The sequence below is a fragment of the Chinchilla lanigera genome, unplaced genomic scaffold (assembly GCF_000276665.1).
Source record: "Chinchilla lanigera isolate Chin_1 unplaced genomic scaffold, ChiLan1.0 scaffold00048, whole genome shotgun sequence".
NCBI lineage: Eukaryota > Metazoa > Chordata > Mammalia > Rodentia > Chinchillidae > Chinchilla > Chinchilla lanigera.
Window position 1 is genome coordinate 6,175,164 of NW_004955449.1, and position 22,896 is coordinate 6,198,059.

Here is a 22,896-nt window from a genome sequence, read left to right on the forward strand (position 1 = left end):
AAAAAAAAAAAAAAAGCAAAAATGAGCGTTTCAAAAGACTCTGACTTTCCTGGGTTTGTGTCTTCTCAATAACAGAGGCCTCATACACACTCATTTTTATAGTAGAAAAAAATGTCAAGAACATACCAGATTGAAAATTATATCTTATTTTTCCTTACTCTTATTCTTTCTTTTCTTTTTCCTTTTTCTTCTTTTCGAGATAGGGTCTTACTTATGATTGGCCTTGAATTCAGGATCTTCATCTCAGTCTCCTGAGCATCTGGGATTATTGGCACGGGCCACTGCAGCTGGCTTGTTTACATCTCAGTTTTTTATATCTCTCTTTTGTCATCCTCACAGACTTCTGGAAAATGTTTGGGTTGAGACAGATGCTTTTGTCCTTCCCTGTTTTATCTTCACTCTTGTTTTGTTTTATTTTTCCTGCAGTGAGTTATGCTGCTGCTGCAGGAAGCCTGTGCATTGCTGAGAGGGCAGGGGAGTGGGTAGGAGTTGGCTCTGTTACCTTGGCATGAGGTTGTTCCCTGGCAGAACCCCAATGGCTCATGGCACCCAGGCACAGGGCAGAAGACACTATAAGAAGAAAAAGACACGTTTCTTCTTTTGTTCGCAGTAATTTGGTGATGAAGCCAAATATACCAGCAGCCTAGAAACTGGCCTCCTGCTTTCCAGCAGTACATGTTGCTGTCTAGAAAAATTCTTCCTGTTTCTGTTTTGTATGATAGGATAGTAGACTTTTTGGAGTACTTCACTGCCATTCATCGACCATTAAATGATCTAAAAGCAGTTGTGGATAGCTGAGTCTGATTCTGTTACTATTATATATAAGAGATATATATCATATGAATGCTATTGTTTCTTGAAGAATGTTTTTAATCAACTCTAAAACATGGCACTTCACTGTGATTTTTTTTTTCCTCCCCAGTACTAATGATTGAACCCAGGGCTTTTGCTCTGAGCTACAGCCCCAGGACTCTTTCCTATTTTCAGACAGGAAAATAGGAAATTTTAGTAAGCCTAGGCTTCTTAGTAAGCCATTAAGTTGCCTAGGCAGGGCCCAAACTTCCGGTCCTTTTCCCTCAGCCTCCTGGAGTGCTGGGAGTTCCCTTACAGTATTTCAATATCACTTTTCTTTGGTAAAAAGTAGCTATATCAAAAGCTTCTACATTTCTAAGCAAGATTTGTTATTATTTTCTTTTGTTGTTGTTGTTGTTGTTGTTGTTGTTTTTGCATCCTTCCCACTTGTGTAACACCAGAACCAAGAGCAAGCCCCGGGGTGTACATTCTATTCTCTATTCTGTTAGCAAGAAGATGCTTACCCATTGTGATTTCTGGCTGCCTTTGAGGGATTTTTCTGTCCAACTGTCATGACATTTCACACTTTATTTTTTTGGTGCACTAGAGATTGAACTAGGCCTTGTACATGGTAGGCACATATTCTACTGCTGAACTATATCCCTAGCATTTTTTATTCTAGGTAAGGCACAGACTCACTAAACTGCCCAGTGTCTTAGTTACTTTTCTCTGGTTGCTGAGACAAAATACTTGACACCCCAAATTAAGGAAGGAAAGGTTTATTTAGCTCACAGTTTGTGGAGGTTTCAGTCCATACTCGACTGGTTCCAAGGCAGAGTGGCACATGGCACAGTTCATGGTGGCGGAAGACAGCAAAAGAAGCAACAGCAAAAGGGAGGAGTGGCAGCAAGCAGCCTCTTTCCCTCCTTTACATTGTGTAAAAACTATCCTCTCTAGGGTATGTGTAGTACTCACATCCATAATTTCAACACTGGACTATAAATCAGTCATAAACTCTAGAATCCCGCCCCATGACTGCATGAGGCTTTGGGGAGACATCTAGATGCAAACTGTAACACCCAGGCTGGCTTCGAGTTTGCCTTAGGGTTGCTACCATGCTTGACTGACACTTCACACTCTGACAACTGCTCTTTCTAAAGACCTCTTTATAAGCCCCGATTAAGGATGTCACAGAATTTATGCTTCCATTATAAGAGATTTTTCGTTTTTAAAATATCAGGCCATTTCCCATTTCTAATCATGCCTTCGGTTAAAATATGCTCAGAAACTCTGATACCAAGTCACATGAAAATTCTTGTAGAGCTGGGGACATTTGTTGATTCATTCATAAACAGTACAAGACAGCATGTTTGACTCACTCTTCTTCGAATAGGTTTTTCTCTGTTGGTACCTTCTCCTGAAAGAGAGAAGGGTCTGCAGCATAAATAGTCTGTCTTTTATAATTTAAAAAAAATCTCATGGTGATACATTTCATGATTAAAAATGACATTCCAGAAAAGTACATTGTTCTTATAAGAGCTTTGTTAATCTTCTTCTTCCATTTATTGGCTGCCATTTGGAATCACTGTTTATTTTTATTTATTTTCAATCCCATTACCTACAAGATGTTTTACTAATGAAGACTAAGTTGCTTTTCCTAATGAGGCTGATTTTGTGGAAGGGTGAGGTGGAATGTGAATTTCTCTAGTGTTTTTGTTTAACTCAGTTACCCCCATATCATTTAAGGAATTATTTAAAAGCCTGAAGTGGGTTGTGCACCTTTTAAAGATATTGCATATTTGGTTATTTTTTTGCATTTAGAAATACATATTTGACAGTATTTTTAAATCGTGTATAGATATGTATGTGTGTATTTCTTCTTTAGATGAAATTGCAGTGTGGAAATGCATTTGAAAGCCTGATGATTTACCGTCTCAGTGGAAGAAAAGTGCATCTCAGTGCTTAACTCAGTGCAGTGGTTCTCAGCCTTAGCTGCGCATGAGGGTCACCTGGGTGCTTTTGGCCATTTTCATTCTCAGGCTATACCCTAAACCAATGTACATCAGCCTTCCTGGGCTGGGGCCAGGCATTGGTAGTTTTAAAGTCCCCCAGTGATGTCAGTGTGCGGCAAAGACTGAGATGCGCTGCTTTAGATAAAGTTAGAAATACGTACTTACCTCCTCAGATTAACTGTGCATCATATTGAAGCTGAATAGCTTTGATTTCTTAACTAGGGTTGAATAGAATATTTTGCCACCATTATCAGATAAAGAATTCATTTAGGATTTACGTAAGTTGTGAAAATATGCTAATTTGGTTAAGTATGTCTTAATATTTTGAATCCAGAGTCCATTTAAGTGCTCCTCTTTCAGTAACACAATCTCTTTCTTTGTATTGCCCTGTGCATCTCATAGTTTCAGAGACAAAACAAAGCAAGCTTAAAGTTTTTAATAAATTCTTACTCCTTCAAATTTGTATTATTTCTCTTTTTTTGTGAGTACTTTGCATAAGTAGATACTTAGTAGCCTGTTTATTCCAAAATACTTTGAGGCTGTTTACCAGGATACATGGAGTATTACAAAGTAGTAGAAGCTAAAAACAGAATGCAACAACTTGGAAAACACAGATGGGAGCAGTGTAGACTGGAGGAGAACTAAAAACTCATGACCAGGCTGTGCATGGCTGTTATACCCCGTAATCCCAGCACTCTGGGAGGCTGAGGTAGGAGGATTGCAAATTGGAGTCCATTGTGGGCAACTTGCAACTTAATGAGGCCTTGTCTTTAAGAAAAAGGGAGGGTTAGGGATGTAGCTCAGGGTGGAGGACTGACTTTGATCTGTGGAACTAAAAAAAAAAAAAAAAAGAAAACACGGCCAAATAATTTGCGTTACATTACTGGAAACTCCTTAAACCAGCAGGGCCAATGTGCGTGTCACATGGCCCTCCTCTGTGAAGTAGGCGTATACTTAGGCATGTCCTACTAGGAAAAGGTGAGCGCCCACCTCTGTCTCTTTCTCTGTACCTTGAGGCTGAGTTAGGAACTGGGGAAATTTCAGGTTACTGATCAGAGTTTGAAACACTAAATTAGCTTTTAACGTTCGTGTTATATGCTAGGTATTCCTCAAGGAGTTTCACACCCGATATCCTTCTGCATATTTCACAGTATTCCTGTATAGATGAAAGTATTAATCTCATTTTACAGAAGGGGAAAATGAACTTCAGAGAGGCTTGATAACCTGTCTGGGTGATCAAGCAGGTTCTGTATTTACTTCTTCAGAGCCAGCTGTAATTTAGTGTCGTTCTTTTACAAAGTTCTTGGAGTTTCAGGTCCTTATTAATACTATTTCTTGGTTGTCCATTATACTATTTACAGGAGAAGTAAGATTTTGGGGAGAGAACAAAGGCTATAAAGCAGTATTAAAAATCCCATAAATATTGCACTCAGTGTCTTTTTCTCCATCTTCAGGGGGTGAATTTCTCTATAAATCCTTCATATTTCTAGGGTAGGGTACCTTAAAAGAGCCACCTGAGAGACCCGTACCACTGTACGGTTTGCAATGTTTGCTGTCCCGGCAGCAGGGTATGGGTGTTCTTTATTTTGTCTTCCCCCATGTGGCCCCGGCAGAGAGTTCTCTGTGGCTGCCTGTTCAGTTTTAGTGGTGGGTCGGGCACTTTATTGGCTACCTCATTTTAGGTCCGTGTTCTCACTCTTGTGACATTTCACCTGTGATATGTTCCAGATGGAGCCATGTGAGCAGAGATTAAATCATGTGCCATAGCTTGGTTTGGCACTCGATGACATATCTGAGTCTTATTTCACTGGACTTCTGAGGGAGGACTGTGTGAGATTCCTTGACTGCAGTTTTGGCAGATGTGTTGCCTGGTTATCACATTTCTGTGATTTCTTCCAACTTGGGCCTCCTGTTTTCCATCTCTGTGAATTTTTTCCCCCTGTCCTGCCTCGAGTTCAAACCAGTGTAAATACTACAGTCTCCCTTATTTCTACCCTTGCTTCCTGCTCCTCTCTCAGGTGAGCTTGGGCCTGTTCTCCTACCCAGCCCTTTTAACCCTGTTGCCTTTTGTGTTCCTTCCTGTCGCCTTTTGCCAGCCCTGTGATTCCCTACTTTCCTCCAAAGCTCAGTCTACCACTTTGCCACTCCAGGTGTGATTCCTCACTCACAGCGTCAACACCACTTGGAGCCTGGTAGAAATGCACGTTCTCAGGACTCGCTCCAAACCTTCCGAGTCAGAACCTGCTTGTTACCAGGTTCCCCACAGTTCAGCTGGGGAAGCCCTGTTCAGACTCTCACTTCTGCCTGGCCAAGGGAACTAGAACCCATTCCTCCCTGGGGAAGATTTTGATGAAAAGTTGACATCACTTTGCTCATCTTTGGGCAATATGTTAGTAATCTGGGGGGATAAGAACAAAGGAATATATTTGGGAATAAATGTTTTTGCCTAACCATTGAATGAAGTTAGGGCACTGGGGAAAACTTGGGTAATTTAATTGATTTTGTTACCAAGGGAGGATTAAAACACCAACCTTCCCACTGTTGTAAAAATTAATGGAAGGTATCTTTTTAGGGGGAGCGAGAATCAAACCCAGAACCTTATACATGCTATGCATCTCCTGTGCCACCACCCCGTATGCTGTACCCCTGCCCTGCAGGGGATGACCATTTTTTGGAAAGAACATTGGATTCAAGAAATATTTGTCTTTTAAAGGTTCTATTTTTTTTTTTTAACCTCTCTAAAAGTAACTAAACAAAAGGTTAATACATAAGCTAAGGGCTAGGTAGGCTGGTAGAGGACCTTGTTTTTTTCTTTAAATGTATTTCTGTCCCCTTTTTGGTAGATTGATCACACAGGTCATATCCTGGCACAGAGTGACGCCGTTCTTCTGGAGGCAGGTTTCGTACTGTCCTTGTGCGTCAGAGGCTGTGCCGTACGGGAAGACTGTGATGTGAAGCACATGGGCTGGGAACTAGACACAGGGACTCCCAGCCCGGCACCGAATGACTGCATTTTAGTATGTGTGCTGCTGAAGTGAGCACCTGAATGACCGCAAAGTGCTCAGAAGAAGAGCGTGGGGTTGTGAGCCTTCAGACCATGCGCATCCACTCCCACATTCCCTGCCCCCTTCTCATCTGTCTGTACTCTGCCGCTATGGCAGGAGCAGTATCCGTGAGGGTCCCTGCCTCATTTTAAGAATGTGGTAAGTTTTACCCATAGGTTGTCTGAAAGAGCTCAACACATAGACACAGCTGTAGACCCGTGCGCAGTTTGCTCATTGCAAGGTCAGAGAACCTGATACTCTGGGTAGCTAGGAAGTGATACTATAACCGTCTAAATGTGAAGGGCTAAAAAAACGTGTTTTTCCTGACTTTGACCTGACCTTGTTTTGAGGCAAAAGTATTTCCTTTTCCATGAGCATTGTTTGTTCCTACAGAACATCACTTATTGTGTGTTCAGATTAATGATTTAAAAGTTTGGAGTTAGGGAGTCAGATATGGAAGAACTTACACCGCACATAAGATGGTGAAAATTCAGAGCATACCTCCATTCAACACATACTGTTCTCATTTCCGTGGCCAGTGGGGGCATCTGTTCTAACGGACCCTTCCAGCTGCTGTGGGCCATCCCAGCAGGCTGTCCCCTCACTGAGTAGATACTAGTGACTTGAAATAGGCACGAGCCGGGCAATGTGCTGTTTCTCCTTCAGAAGCATGTCATGGAATTAGAACAGGACACCAGAAACAGATGGGAGCTGGCCCTCAGGTTTCAGGTCCTGTTTAAATGATGGAAGTTGTCAAACTGAAAAAGTGTCAGTTCTACAAATCAGTTAGCTGGCATATAGGATCTTCTTAGTAATTTGAGGTTTAGCTAAATATGCGAAGATAGCCGCCCAGGTTGCAATGTGCTGGTCAGGGACCTGAGTTAACTGGAAGTTAACTAGAATTTCGCTATAATTGAAAATATTTGTAGGATGCATAAATGGACTTTTCTTTCATCATGAGTGCATAATAGCTTGCACGGGGCTGCTTTTATGGCTTAGCGTGTTCTTGTGGTTTGAGGGGCAGCACTTTGAAAGTGAGGCGTGATGGTCTGGTGCCTGTAATTGACGGCTAGCATGAGTCTGCAGTTTTATAGGAGTCATCTGGCAGTGCCTTTAAACAGCAAACCAAACCAGTGTGAACTTGAGCAGAAAAAAATGTGCTTTATTGAAGGTTTTCATTTGTTCTCAGAGCTTTGTGTTTTTTTTTTTTTATAGGACCTTTTGCTGTACAACATTGTTTCTAAAATGTGACCCATACAGCTTTATTTTTCTGCTATGCTAGTGTTTTTTTAAGCGGACAGTTTATCTGCTGTAGAACTTCTCAGAGCCTTTGACATTGCTAATATTCCCTGTGACTCAGCGTGAGATGCAGTATCTGATGTTTCCCAAGGTTACTTTACTTTGCCCGCCCCACTCCCATCCCCTTTTCTCTGGTGAGAGTATCTACCTCAGAAGATAGTTTGGGACATGATAGTCTGGGATTTTCACATGCATTTTGTCACTACCCATCACTGCACTCCTAAGAAGCAGAGACAGGTTGGCGCCAGGACGTAGTCTTCTAATAGCTCACCCAGTCACTGCTCTGACTGTTGAGGCATTCGGTTGAGGTAGCAGGCACTTCTTCCTAAATAATAGGTCTGTTTGCTGGTAGCATAGGGGTCATCTGGGTGATACGCTGATCTGAAGTTCCCCATCCTATGGCTAGTCCATAGGCTGCTGGTCTGTACAGGACCTCCAAATTCTAATTCTAGCCAGGTGACAAAACTGAGAGTCTTTGTGAAATGTCTTTGAAGCAGTGTCTTAAGTACCTCCCCTGGTGGAGGGGCAGAGGGACTTAAACAGAAACCCAGGGCACAACACGATGACTAGCACTGTAAAACATCCCAGGCTTATCTGTGGCCGACAAGTATAAGATCATCACATGCTTATTGTGTTCCATGTACTTGATAAAGTGCCCTACTGTATCCTTCTGAAAGTGTTACTCACATTTACTTATGCTGACCTTGTCTCCTTCCCAGAAACAAAGGCTGACACTTTGATTGGCCTAGACTACCAGTCAGTGAAACTCTTATGTTTACAAACTAGCTTACCCCTCTAAGTGTGAAGTACATCTCAGAGCCACTGGGCATCCCAAGCGGGATGCCCCCTGACTTAGCGTCACTTCGCTGCTAAGATGGTTTCCCTTCTGCTTCCTCTGCATTTGTCACACTTTAAATAAACTTTTACTTCCCATTGTACCACCCTTCACTTCCCCTCTTCCTCACCAAGAGCCCCACTCCTCCGTTCTTCACTGAAGTGAGGGCAAGGATCCCAGCAGAGGTGACCCCCTGCTGGAGGCAGCACTGGTGCCCTTTTTTTTCCCCTTCAGTACTGAGGACTAGGTCTGTGCTAAGCAAATGCTCGACTACTGAACTATGTCCCCAGCCTTTTTTAAGAACGTATTTTGAGACAAAGTTTCACAAACTGCCCAGGCTGGCCTTGAACTTGCCACCCTCCCGCCTTACTCTCCCGCCTCACCTCATCCTCCCAGTGCTGCTGCCCCTGCTTTTGAGTAAGAAAGTTATTTAGATGTTCAGCTGTCATTCACTTGCATTTTGCCTCCTGCTTTGTACCCTGTGGAACTATGTCATGTTTTGCTTTTTTTTTGCAGAAAGAAATCCAAGCCATGAGTCAGTGCAGCCATCCCAATGTAGTCACCTACTATACTTCTTTTGTGGTGAAAGATGAACTTTGGCTGGTCATGAAGTTACTGAGTGGAGGTAAGTGGGTTTTGTTATTGTTTGCTTAATTTCTTTTTTCCTCTTGTAGGAGCCAGCATATTGAATAAAACTTTCAATTTGATCCCCTCATTCCTGTGTTTGAGTTTTATGTGGTTTAGTCTTGCTCCAGAATAAGGGCCAGATTTTTTTCTAGTGATAGTCAAAGCCTGCCATACTTGGTTGTAACTTCCGGGGGTATCTGCATCCCCTTCTCCGTGTATGACATACCTGATCTTCTAGGTTAGGTGAGGCCCAGGCCCCCAAATGTGTTACATCATCTGATGCCTCTGGTCCCTTCCCTATGCTTCTCAGCCTTAGCTGTTCTTTTTCTGCATGCTCCAACTCTGAAAGGTCACCTCTGTATGGCTACTACTTCCTCCTCCTTCTGTCTGCCCCTTCTTCCCTCTCCCTTCTTTGTCGGGGCTGGAGCTCAGGGCCTTCCATACTAGTAAAGTGCTCTACCACTTAAGCTAACCAGCTCAGACCTTTCTTTTTAAACACCCTTTGAAAAACATTGTTGAAATCCTTAACACATCACAATATACCAAGTCATTTACTGATTAGGATTAGAACTTTCTGTGTTGAGGGAATGTGTTATACTTGTGCTGTCCCCTTTGTCCAATGCCTGTGACTCTTGAACGCTTGAAGTGTGGCCAAGGGACTGAGTTTTCTGCTCAGGTTTTACTCAGCTCATTTAAATCACCTCCTTTGCGAGTAGCTGCCATACTAGACCTTGCAGATTTAGAGTGTGGACATTGTGAAGAAGAAACTGAGAAGAAACTGTGTCATGACTCTGCTCTCCAGTAGGTAATCGTTTGATGTGGAGAGATTATTCACTGATAGACTTGATCAGAAGTGGCGCTATTCTCATCCTGTTGTACCTGGAAGGCAAAGTAACTTTCCTCCTCTGGCCTTAGATCCCTCAAGTTATGCAAGTCATTGTCAGTTTAATGTACAATGCCCTTCTAGATCCATACATTTAATTTGTAAAAACCTTTCAACATCCCTAACAGAGAGGGAATGACAGTAAGAACCATTGACTTTACTGAACACTTACTTAATGTGTAGATCGCATTCAAGACAGTTCCCTCACTCTGTGTCATTGAAACTTTACAAAATCCCTGCGTGGCTGGTGGTATCTCTGGTTTTCAGAAACTGCTCCAAAGTTCAAGGGAGTTCAGCAACTTGCCCAAGGTCATAGACATAGTAGTCACTGTTGGTGGTAGAATTTGTGACTGGAGGAATTGTTGACTTAAAAACTATGCCACGTTGCAGATATCACCTTCATTTTATAGAGCCCAAAGCTTAGAAGGCTCGCTGGTTTGCTTAGCAGATCACAGCCCTGCTGTGTCAGGGCTCCAGGGGTTACTCTCTGTGTGTTGTTAGATGAGGTGAGGTGTGGTTTAGGAGCAGAGGAGAATGTTTGGTGGTGCCTGGACCAAGCCAGAACTGGGGTAGCTGAGTTCTTAAGAAAGAGCCCGTTTTGATCTGCAGCTGTGGTTGCAGACACGGCTCAGTCATTTTAATTAACTTATTTTTTTTTTTTTTAAGAAACTCTGTTGGCTCAAGCAGAGACCCTGAAATGAGAGGACAAAGGCCTTGTAATTGGCTTGCGTCTGGATGTGTAAGTCTCAGTAGGGAGCCCAGAAAGCTTAGTTCTGTTCTGTTCTCTTCCAGCTCTCCTCAGTCTGTTAGTCTTTGTTTTCTTGAGTGCCTACTCTGGGTTTTAATTAAAAGGGAAAGGAAAAATAAAAGGAACCGGGGCAGAGTTGAAGTGCTGTTTGAGTGTTAGGTCTGCTCCTCCTTCTGTGGAGGACCCTGCTTTGCCAAGTCAAGCTCAGGAGTGGAGCCAGTTCTCTTCTATTTTTATTTTTTCAGTATTGCGGATTGAACCCAGGATCTTTGCACTAAGCTATATTTGTACCCCTTTTTAAATTTTTCATTTTGACACAGGGTCTTGCTAAGTTGCCAAGGTTGGGGTTGAATTTGTGACCCTCCTGCCTCAGCCTCCTAGAATTCTGAGATTGTAGTCCCCTACCCCCCATGGATTTTCAGATTTTCACTGTGGCTAAAGAAGACAAATGAGTTGGTGACCAGGTCCCTGAATAATCCCAAATACTCTGGTCAAGTGGATGGTTTTCCCTCAATTAATCTTTCACTTTTATAAACTTGAGAATATCCACTGTTCTGTTCTGAGGACTGATAAAAATCATTGTCTTTAAAAGAGTCTAGTTCAGTCTCTTTGGGCTTTAGCGAAGAGGATGAGGTTTTAACTGGCGTCTGCAGCTAAGGGGAGGAGAGCATGGACAGATAGGGACTCTTGGTCATTTGTCTTTTACCAGGCGGAAATTCATACATGCCTGTTAATGTGTGTCTTATAAGAATAAGATGTTCTTTAGAATTACTATTTGCTAAATGATTCCCAAGTCCAAGAGTAAGTGCATAAACAGATGGTTTTTTTCCTCTTGGAGAAGAATGTATGCATTTGTTTTCCTCTACAGCACTAGATCACATCAAAGCTCTTAATGAGGGGTGGGCAGCTAGTCTGGTGTGGTAACACTCGGATGGGGAGACTTAATCCTCTGAGTTAATCATACAGAGCCCAGAGCCAAATCCAGGTCCTGAGGTAAACCATTTGTTAACTCTCCAGAAATGTCGAACCCCCAGGTAGTTACGGCTTATAAAATGCCCCAGAGGTTTGGAATATTAATTAATATGTGTTGAAACCTGGACTCACAGTGCCAAGGTTACCATCTGTATTTTCTAGCATACCGCTACATGTTTCTTTCTTTATTTTTATAAAAGTCAGTACACAGAGCATCAGGAAGATGGAAAATAAAGATCATATAGACTCACAGAAAGGAATCTTTGGGTTATAAGCAGAGGTCTCGAGGCAACATACTTTCCTTAAGCCCAACTTGTGTTCTATTTAGGTGCTAAGGAGGAGCTGTGGCTTTTCCCTTCAGCAGCGTACTGCTGTCTTTCCCCTGACTTCCTGCTCCTTTCTGTGTCAGTTCAGCCTTCCTGAACCTTTTTGACATTTGTACCTGACCGGGTCTCACTGTGCTGCCTAGGCTGGTCTCAAACTCCTGCGTTCAAGTATCCTTCTGCCTCAGCCTTCCGAGAAGCATGTGCCACTGAGCCTGGCTCGGTTTCTTTACCCTTTTTTTTCACTGTACTGCTGCTGCTGCTGGAACCTAGGCCCTTGTGTGTGCTAGGCAAGAGCTCTAACACCGAGCTGCACCCCCAGCCCAAGAATCCTTTTCACATTCACAGTGAAAGTGCCCTGGCAACTGTTCTGGTCAGGGGGTTACCATTCAATTGTTAGTATGCCTTGGGGATATTTGCATTAAATAAACCAACAAAAATAATATTTTGGTGCTCCTATTTAATGTTCTAATTGAGAGAATTCTAATCTGAAAGTGTAATGACTGTGCCTATGAAATTCCTTTTTTATTTCCTCTGTCCACTCAGGTTCAATGTTGGATATCATCAAATACATTGTCAACAGAGGAGAGCACAAGAACGGAGTTTTGGAAGAGGCAATAATAGCGACAATTCTGAAAGAGGTTTTAGAAGGCTTAGACTATCTCCACAGAAATGGCCAGATTCACAGGTACTACGTCTGAGAAGGTCCACTCGTGTTTAGTGCCAGTGTGTAGAGAAACACTGGAGAAATACTGTGTGCAGGTAGATGTTGACTTTACTTCTCCCTTAAGCTAAGTAAATGCAAACAAAGAAAACTAAGGATTAAGGGTGTAACTCAGTGGTAGAGCGTGTGCTTAGCATACACAAGGCCCTGGGCTCAGTTACTAGCACTGAAAAAATAAACAAGTGGAAACAGAGCTTAAACAAGAGTACATTTGGATGAATTTAACTGGTATCCTTGGGGTTGGTTTTTATGCTTTCATTGAAATTAGAGCTGAATATAAAAAGTGCTGAGTGGACTCATTAAAAAATTAGTTAACACAATTACTCTTGAAGTGTATTCCGTTGAGCTGGAGAGCATCTCTTAACTTTTCGTACACCCAGGACTGTGAGAAATGATATGTTACTTATTTTGGACACAGTGGTGAGAGGAAAGGAGGAGGCATTAATTTTGTCTTCTTTTGTGACATCGGATTCTAATTCTCTCAGTAGCCAGACAACATAAACTATGAGTGCGTGAGATTTCAAAAAGATGAATATTACCTGGGATGTTAGGAATTTTGCAAGTAGGCAGCCATTTACCAGTAGTAATACTATTACTCCCCTACTCTGAACCATAAGTAAGTGAGCTGTGTTTTTAATGATCCCTGCTGTATTTTTCAATAATTAAAAAAAATACTACATTAGAAATCAAACTTTAAAATTGTCATTTTTTGTACTGTTTACTCTGTAAATCTCTGTGTTAAGGTTTTACATAATGAAGGAATATTATATAGAATATTATAATTAGTATTTATCATTAGTATTTCACCAGAGAAGAGATCAATTAAATTTACTTTTTAAAGGGCAATGAGATTATTCAGAATAACATGAGAGACAAATTTAAGTGGAACTAGAAAGCTTTACATAGGTGGACATTTAATTTTTTTTTAAGAGTGAGACTTAATTCTTGATAAAATGACAGTGTAGTGAGTTTAGGGACACTGTAACTTTGAAACATAAAATAGTCCACTCAGTAGTGATTTAACTAACTATGGATAGTGATTTCACATAAAATATTTATTACTAAAATCTTAACTATGCCCAAGAGCAAACTAGAACATGGCAATGTATCTTAAAATCTTTTAAATTTGGGGATATAATTGTAATATTCATGAAGTGTGGTAACCGTGTCAAACAAAAGGCTCCATTTCATGTTGTGTTTAAAAATCTTCCTGAGTCTGTGTGGTCCAGTATTGGTACTCTGCAATTCATTTCCCATTTCTTTTTTCTAATAGGGATTTGAAAGCTGGTAATATTCTTCTGGGTGAGGATGGTTCAGTACAAATAGCAGGTAAAGCTGATAAAGATAATTCTTATTTATGGACGCGTTACAGTTTCAAGGAATGTAGATAATCTTTATGAAGTAGAGAAATGAATGTGCGCTCTTAAGAATGTACTGAGGCCACCCTGGTCTACAGGACATACGTGTGCAGCATGTTTGGGTGTGAGGCACAGCATGTTTTCCTGCTGTTTTGTACGTCTTGGTTAGATCTTCAGCTAATGTCTAACTTCTGATAAAGAATGATTATACTTACTGTCTTTTTTACCTCTCAGGTGTTAGTGGGCGTATTTATATAATTGCAAAGAAGTAGTTTTGAAAAAGATTTCTATGAACTTGAATGTGTATGAACCCTGAAAATCAAGGACTTTTTTTGTTCTCGAATCTGACCCAGCGTGGCTGTTCCTGACAGCCAGTGGGTAGCAGCTGCAGTAAATGGATACTGAAGGGATGCATCGGATGAGCATGGTCCATCCTCATGGTCGCTCATTTTCCTTCAGGTTGTCGGAGTAACCTGCAAGCCTGGCATATTTTATACCATCCCTTGGTTGGTCTCAGGGCTCCTTTCAGCTGTCACCATCTCTCACTGGGGATGCTTTGGCACGTTGAGCTGGGCATTTCCTTCCTGCACTGTACAGTTCCTGCCACTGCGGTTTCTGCAGCCTTCTGGCTTCCAAGCCTTAGGCGTTATTAGCAGCCCTTCCTGGGCACATCCATGGTGAAAGTCACTGGTTGGACTTCTGTTGTTGAGAATGTTGAAGTTGGCCCCAAATAAATCTGACTGATTGATTGCATTTCAAATAGAGGTAGAAGACTCTCCTCTTCTCACATAGACCTGGGGTTTTCACATACCTGGTTATAAGATCACAGTTGATCATAGTCCTTGGTCTCAGTCTTGTTTCCCAAGATGAGGATCTAGGTTTATGAGAAATGGAACTTTGGTAGAAAGCAAAGCCCCAATACAAAGGCTAGACGTTGAGTCACCTTGATTCATTTTTTGTCCCTCTTAGTGTCAGAGGACCTCTCAGACAAGGAAGAAGCTGACTTTAGCCTCTAGTTAGTTAAGTACATATAGAGGGGCTTTTTTTTTTCTTTTAAAGGAGAGAAGCTATGTTTTGAAACTTCAAATAGAAATATATTGGGAATTTGTTTCAATCGAATCCCCCCTCCCAACTAATAATGAAAGTGATTACTGTGAAAAGATAGATTTGGTCAAGTATAGTAGTTGGTTTTAGCATGTTTCTTCCATCTTGATCGCTGGTGGTACATGAATGACTGTCCCGTTGGGTAGGTTTTTGTACCACTGGTGGTAGAAATGGTACAGTCGTGCCTGGGACTGTCATTCATGTATGTACCACTGGTGGTTCAAGCCCTCCAGCTGGGAGACATACAAATTATAGCCCTGTTGTGAATGTGTTAATGCCTTTAGAACAAAATAGTCTTGATTTGACATCTGCTATGTGTTTTAGGGCATGTTGCTACATCTTTAAACCTCGGTTTCCCCATCTGTGAGATTATGATGATAATGCTTACCTTTCAGGCAGACACCAAATTCTTCTCTAGCTACTGAAGCTTAGGATTCAGGTCCCTGTGAGTATAGTGTGTTTCTAGGTGCATAGAGTGTTCTAGGTAGGTAGGGGCAACCATTTTGCAACCAGGAAGGATTTCTTTGTAAGCATTTTTGTTGAATGTCTAAAAGGTTCTTAGAAGAAAGGGACTAAGACACCAAAGAATTAGTATTTTTTTTATTTTAAAGAAATACATTTATACCTGATTATAGCACTCATAATTTTGTATTCCTTATTTTAAGGAGAACATTTAAGGTATTTAAGCTTTATGTCACATGAAACCTGGATCTACTCCTGCTTATAGGTTGTTGCAATAATGAAATAAATGTAAGAAATGCTTGTACAACCAACACAATGAGAAATGGGCAAAAACAGTTTACTGATCACAAAATGAAAGTGTTCCTATATGTGAGTGAAACTTACATCAGACTCACTATAAATAGAAATATGTAGATTAAAACTGTTTTGAGAGACCATTCATCACAAATCCAAAAGTTTAACCCTATTCTGTTGTAAGGCCGTCAGAAGATAGGCCTTTTAGAACAACATTGGTAGTACCATGAAGAGTTGCATCCATGGTGGGGAGGAATCTGACACTCTCTGTCGCAACTAGAGGTCATTTATCCTGTGTCTCAGTAACACAGTGGTGTGTTGAAGTCACCGCATAGAAACCACTGAAGACATCTCTTTCCAAGGCCACATTCAGTGACATCATGGTGATCATTGCTGATCAGCCATGTTGAAAAATTTACACCATGGGAATTGGCACATTGAATGCTCAGGGTCTTTTTTCAGTTGGAGATTTGCTTGCTAAATATTTGCTAGAACACCACTACAGCTACCTCATTGCTAGGAATTTATCCTCTGGCTGACCTTGGGCATGTTGGGCATGACACTGGAGTGATAGCAGTGATAGCAGAAGATTTGCAGACAACTGGTTAAAATGGTGTATGGTATACCCACATTGTAGAATACCTGTGATAGCAGAAGATTTGCAGACAACTGGTTAAAATGGTGTATGGTATACCCACATTGTAGAATACCTGCCAGCTGTAAAGCAGAAATAAAAGCTCCTATACAGTGACACAAATGAAATTGCCAGACTACCTGGTTAAATGAATAAAACAAGGTGGGAAGCAATAGAGATATTTGTTACCTTTTGTGAAAGGAGAGAAATAATACCTCTCTGGGTATTTTTACAGAGAAAGTCCAGAAGGATAATCTTGTGGGAGTGAGACTGTTCAGTGTATACCTTTTATAATATTTTGAGTTTTAAACCATATATAAGTATGTCCTAGTAAAACAAAGGAAATGACTCATTAAATTATCAGTAAGTCAGTCATTTTAGAACTTTTTATTTTGAAAAAAAATTGCAAACATAGTCCACAGTAGGGACTCATGTCTCATGCTCATACCCAACTTCTGTAGTTACCAGTCTTTCACTATTCCTTTGTCTATCCCACCCGCCCCTCCACCACCACCTTGCTGGGTCTTATCATTATTCTTATTGAATTCTGTCTGTAAGTAGTTTAAGTGCCTTGTGTGTGTGTGTTTTGGTTATCACTCTGGGGAGTGTTTCTAATCCCACAGGCTAAAAACAATTTGTGAAAAATCAAGCTAAACGAGCAATAGCTAAAAAAAATACCAGGAGCAAAAACTGGGAACCATCCAGCCTAAAGTAGACTAGCTGTTAAGAGCATATGCAGATTTTGGTATCAACTGGCTTAGTTAAGATTCCCAGGCTACCGCTTAGTAGCTCTGTGACTTTGCTCAAGTTATTGACCCTCTTTAAGACTCAGTCCCCATAAAGGGGATACAGATGCATCATCTTTTTCTGGGAAACCAAATGCAGCTCTTCTTGTCGAGTGATCTTGACAACGGGCAGCACACAGTAGGTACACAGCAGGTATCAACAGCTGCTGTTCCACTGTGGGGCTGCTGCTGCTGCTTCCACTAGTGTTACTATAGCACAGGGATCACCATGTCTCTTTCTTGCGCTGCCTGGAGATCATGTGTACCTCAAATTTGTGTTGCAAGAGGTTCAACTCTGAGGGATTTTATAAGTTATAAAATGTTAATGCTTATTAACGATGGAGTTTGGAAGTAAATTTGTCATTAATCTTGTGCTAAGCTAATAAAGAGGTACGGCTAATTTTCTTTGGTGATGAAATGATCCTTTCTCAGTAAGAGGGACAAAAGAGCAGTGAGCTGCCTTTGAAATGTAAAGGCGGGTCAACCCTGCTTTATTCTGCCCTTGGTACCCAGCCAGTCACCTCACCCCATTATTCTTGTCAGATTAATGATCTGGACTCTTTCCTGCGCTGTCTGGAACATGCTGTCCTTTTCTTTTCTCAGTTAGGATCCCCCAAGGTAAGGTTTCTTGAGTTTTTCTTTCCATCTCAGGCTTCTGGGTTTTTCCTCCCTGTGGGTGGCAGTGTCTAGTGTGACCTAGCGTGAGGCTGCTCATGGGCTGGTGGGTGCAGAAGGGTGCATGCCGAAAACCCCATGAAGGGGGTGGTAAGGATTAAGCGGTCAGTTTGTAAAGGACTGTGCCTTTTCTGTGACTTGCACATAGTGAGGTCTTTGTGTTACAGCCAACGGGGGCTTCCTTGGTAACTTTTTTGTACATGGCTTCTTAGGTAGTAGCAAGAACTGGGATTGCTATTTCCCAGTGTGTAGGGTGGTCTAACAGGCACTTAAGTAAGTATAGTTTCTGTACCTTTGCAGCTCTAGTTTTTCAGAATTCACATTTAATTCTCTCTATATTCTCTGATCCCTGAAGAAGATTACATTAATACAGAATTTAAAATTTGAACTTTCAAAGTTGAACATAAAGCTATTGCTATTAAAAAGAAAAAAGCATTTTCATGTCTCCTTGGCATAGGTGGGTACTATTGCTGTCCCCTTTGAGAGGACATTGACTTTCTTGGTTAGATAGAGTTGGTCACTGCTGGAACAAAAACCAGACCAGGACTCTTTGGGTCTTTTGCTGGCATCTTTGTCTGGAGGGTGTAACATGCTATACATATGCGTGTGTGCCTGTGGGGAGTATTGAAAGCAGACTCATAGCAACAGCAGGCGTGAAACCATCTCTTGGTTGGTCTCTATTAGATTTGGACATTTATATTGCTTTTACCTGGGCTGTTTTTGCCTTTTTCCCTTTGCTGCTGCTGCTGCTTCTTTTTTTTTTTTTTTTTTTTTTTTTTTTGAGGCAGGGTCTTGCTATGAAGTTCAGACTAGCCTTGAGCTCACTTTGTAGCCCAGGCTGGTCTCGAACTTGCAAGGATCCTCCTGCCTCAGCCTCCCAAGTCTGGGATTACAGGCCTGCATCACCATGCCCAGCTCCCTTTGGTTCTTTAGATCCTGTATTTTTAAATAAAATTTAGGCAGTGGAGTTAAGTTTCTTTTTATTTCTTTGAATGAATGTATATTGCATTGACGTATTACTATGTGCATTGTTTTCAGAAAGAGTTTTTTTGCTATCTGAACTGAAAGCATAACAGTTTTTATGTAAAAAATTATTCATTCTACTATGTATAAAAATATCCTCAGAACTTTTTGTCAGACTAGGGAAGATGAAAGGGCCTGGGTTAGACTGTAACCTTTATGCACTTAAAAAGTATGGTGAATGAGGTTAATGTGCGTAGTTCTAGTTGCAGTAGTACAAATTCTGTGTAACTGTACACGTTTCTATTGGCTGTGGATATAAATCAGTGTCCAGTGTGTACCGAGTGCTTCCCGTGTGCCAGGCCAGGTCTTGGGTGCCAAATGCACTGGGCTCCCTCAGTGCTTACCACAGCCCCTCCGTGAAGAGAAGAGAGGTCATGGTTCAGGGTGCAAGTACATTGTCCAAGTCACATAGAGGGTGAGTGGTTGAGCCAGGCTTCAGATTTAGGCCGTCTGGCTCCAGAGCTCGTCAGCCTGTGTCTGTGGGATTTCCAGGGAGAGGACCCTGAATTCGGATTTACATGGTCTAGGGTTAGGAGAAACAGCAGCTGTGACTACTAGCATTTCAGCTCTCTTCTCTGAATAACTCAGTTCTGCTCTGGGTCAGGGGACATATTCAGGGCTCCTTTCTCTTTGTTCCTTCCTATTGAAACACACAGTGTCATTGGTAAAATTTTAGGTGATAAGATGCCCAGTCCTCTGAGAGGTCATTTTACATAGAATTAAGCTCTGTAGTGACCCCTTACTATTTTCAGACTTGCAAACTTCAGGTTTGGTGTAAGGAATTAAAACAAGAAAACTGGCTACTCTGGGTTGAAGGAAAATGCTTTCCTTCCTACTCTGTCCTCTGCTTGGAAAGCCAGTGGGTGACTTCCTAATAAGAAACGTGCAAATGTCTGGCTGCAAAATGTGATAGAAGGAGGAGTGGCTTTTTGAAAGTCATGCTCTTCCCAGGTGTAGCTTTTCATTGTCTGATTTGATGCTCAGTTATATTGTGAGGAAGAGCTTAGTACTTTGTCGAGTAACTAAGACTGTTCATCTAGAAGTAATGAGAGGCATTATTTTAAGTGCACTTGGCAGGAATTAATGTCTAACAGTCAGTTGGGGGTGGTCGCTGCACATCTGTTTATTGCAGGATTCTGTTAATTAGTGGTAACTCAAATTTTATAAAAATGATTTCAAAACATTTAATTTCTGAAGAACTTTCTAGGCAGATAGTACTGTGTTACATATGGGAGGTCTCATGCTCATTTTCACAGTTTTGCCTTTTAGGTGTGTATGTGCTGTGGTCCTCATGTCTACATCCTCCCCAAATACATATTTTCACCCTGATCGGCTGTGTGGTGTTAGGTGAGGCCTGTGAGAGGTGATTACTTCATGAGGGCTGAGTATTCATGACTGGGATATGTGCCCTTGAAAAGAGGGCCCAGAGAATTTTCTTTCTCTTTCCATGTGAGGGCAAACAGAAAAGGGACCATTTATGAATCAGAAACTAGGTCCTCACCAGAGGCTGAACTGCTGTTGTCTTGATGGTGGACTGTAGGCTCCAGAATTTTGACCAGTGGGTTTCTGTTGCTTGTACATTGCTCAGTATTATGGTATCATGGTTGATACTTGAGAAGTTTCGTTAAGTGACTCAGCAGGGAGCCATGGTCCTTACTTTGTAAACATCTTGAGCCTGTGCAAGAGGAGGGCAGAGGAATGGTGTGAGTGCTGCACCCTCTTGGGGGCAGGTAGCCGGCTCACAATATAAGGTAGGAAAAGAGGTTTGCACTCTCCCCATTTGCTCTTGCTGCTTTTGCTGTCTTCCGCCGCCTTGAACTGTTGCCCCTGTGCCTTGCCATCCTGCCTTGGAGCCAGCTGATAATGGACTAAAACCACATAGCCTATGCATATGTGTGATGAGAAAGTAGTGTGCAGTAAAGAAGTTAAAACATGTCCCATTTTAGAATTAGTTACTGCTGTTGGTTTTGTCTAAATAATGGCATAGACATTTTAATTATTCAAGGTGCTGTGAGATCAGGAGGCGAAGGAGGTTTTGCCATTCCCTTTTCTTTGGCTGATCAGTTTCCCCACTATCACCAGAGAGAAGAATCTGCTGAGCATATCTGACTGTAACATTCCCTTGTGTAAAGTTTAACACTGTTGTTTAGTTTAAACATCACATGCGTTATCTTGTATGAGAAGCCCAAAGAAGAGCAAAATAAAAGAAAACTAGTAGGAAACAGAGAGACAGAGCTTTTGCAAATGGGAAGAGGACCAAGAGATGGAGGGAGAGGAGCAAGAGGGGAGGGGAGGGGGACATAAAAAGAGTTAGGATGTGTTAGTACATGTGCCTCCTCCCTAGGATGTGCATAGTCATTGTGTGTTGAAAATGTGTACTAATAAAAATAAACCCAATATTGTTATGATTGAATACAGTTCTAGCTCCCGAGTAATGGTAGAGGAAGAACCTGTTTCCTCCCGGGATCTGCGGAGCTTCTGGCTTCTCCTTCCTGGTCCCTGGCTTGATTTCACTAATTTATATCTCCCACAGCTGTGGGAATTTCTTCCTTGCCAAACTTTTTCCAGTCCTTTCCTCTACCGCCTCCACCGTCAGTGTGATAAGCGCATCACCCTACTGGCTTTGAAGTGCGCGACACACCCTGCTAGCCACCCTGTGACCTGTGCTGACACAGAGCCTCTCCTTCCCCTCTTCCTCCAGACTGGACACCTTTCAGAGGTGGGGACTCTTGTACACCTGTGCAGCCCCAGAGAGTGCCTAAACCATGGCAGGTTTCAGGAACTCTGGTCACTGTGACCGAGTGGAGATGTGCTAGATGCCTTGTCTCACTGGGAGAAGCGGGCGGGGCTCTGCAAGTACATGTACCTGTCACTGGCAGAGGGCTCGGGTATAGGGCATAGTTGAAAGTTCACCTAAGTGAGCATATATGTCAGTGTAACAGAGATGGAGGTGAAAATATTTAAAGTAACCAGGCATATATACTGTATGTTTTTAAGGCTGAAAGTTTTTTAATGAACATTTTTCACCTCTGATTTTGGGTATGCTTTGCCTTAGGCAGCTGACAATTAAGTGATTAATAACGAAGAGAAGTGGAGAACATGAATTTAAGGATGTTTGGAACACTGAGTAAATAGAGTACATGACGGGGAAATTAAAATCCTTGGGTGGCATGAAGTGCTACAGAGTGAATCATAATTGTTTCAGCAATAGTTTGCCTGAATTACGGTCAACTGGATTATGGTAAAAGTCTTGTATCAGTTCTTTTTCGGCTTAGGTAAATAAGGAGAGCAAAGTAACATGGCTCGTTGGTTTGGGGGATCTTGACAAATGATACCATTTGGTGAAACCTCTAGCACGGACCAGGGGTGCAGTCCGTTCTGGAAACTTGGCTCTCCATGCCACGTGCACATTGTCAGCGAGAGTTACTTGGGGAGATCTTAAGCAGCTTCCCATGCCTTGACAGCTGCTCGCAGTTGTTTGAGCGTCATTCGAGCAGCCACTCAAGGAAGTCTTGAGCCCAGTGGAGAAGAGTCACCCTGCACTGAAGAATCACGGCTGGCAGTTTTCCTCCGCTGTGTGCGCTCAGCCAGGTGGTGCACAGCACAGGGCTGAGCATCAAGGAGGTGTCTAGGAGGGCATGGGGCGGTTGGGACTCAGACTGTCTCTCTCTCCCCTTCTTCCTTCCTTTCCTCTTGCCTCTCTTCTTTCCTGCCTTCATTCCTTTAATTAAGGGCCTGCAACATCATTACTCAGTTGCATTTCAGATGTTACCAAAAATCTCAGAGGTCCAGGTAAAACAAGCAAGTTATTAGACTGAAAACACAGTAATCTAACTTGGTTCTTCACTTGATTATTTTTTCTTTTACTTTTCTGTTCTGCCTTTCTCATAACCTGCCCCTTCCCTGGTGAGAAGATGAGGGTTAGGTGGACGTTGGGGTCAGTTCGCCTTAAGCAGCTGCTGGCAGGTATTTATTCAGCATTTACTGTGTTCTCGGTGCACTCCCCTGAGTTAACACTTTAGTAAGCATTGGAAACACTGTGTCCACCGCCATGGAGTTTGCAGTTCAGGTGAAACAAACATTAAACCACTTAACTTTAAAAATTTAATGTCCACAGTTTGTGTTTGTGGAGGAAAATGCTTATTCCTGGAGAGTTCAAGTTAGCCACATTCAGACTAGTTTAATAGTTTGTCCTGGGCCAGCGACTCACTCCCGGCCTCGTGGTTCCCTGGAAGGAGGGCTTCCGGCGCACAGGGAGCTGTGGGTGGGGAGCGCCAGCCTTCTGGCTGGCTAGCTTCCTGC

The 22,896-nt window shown here is 42.1% G+C and overlaps 1 protein-coding gene across 1 annotated transcript in view; it reads left to right on the top strand.

Moving 5' to 3' along the window:
• The window catches only part of Stk39 (serine threonine kinase 39), a 275,200-nt gene that overhangs the window by 62,438 nt on the left and 189,866 nt on the right, over positions 1-22,896 (top strand). The window contains exons 3-5 of the mRNA XM_005393429.2: positions 8,499-8,607; positions 12,082-12,223; positions 13,533-13,588. Of these exons, the coding sequence (XP_005393486.1) occupies positions 8,499-8,607; positions 12,082-12,223; positions 13,533-13,588 (307 nt within the window). The remainder of the gene's footprint in view (positions 1-8,498; positions 8,608-12,081; positions 12,224-13,532; positions 13,589-22,896) is intronic.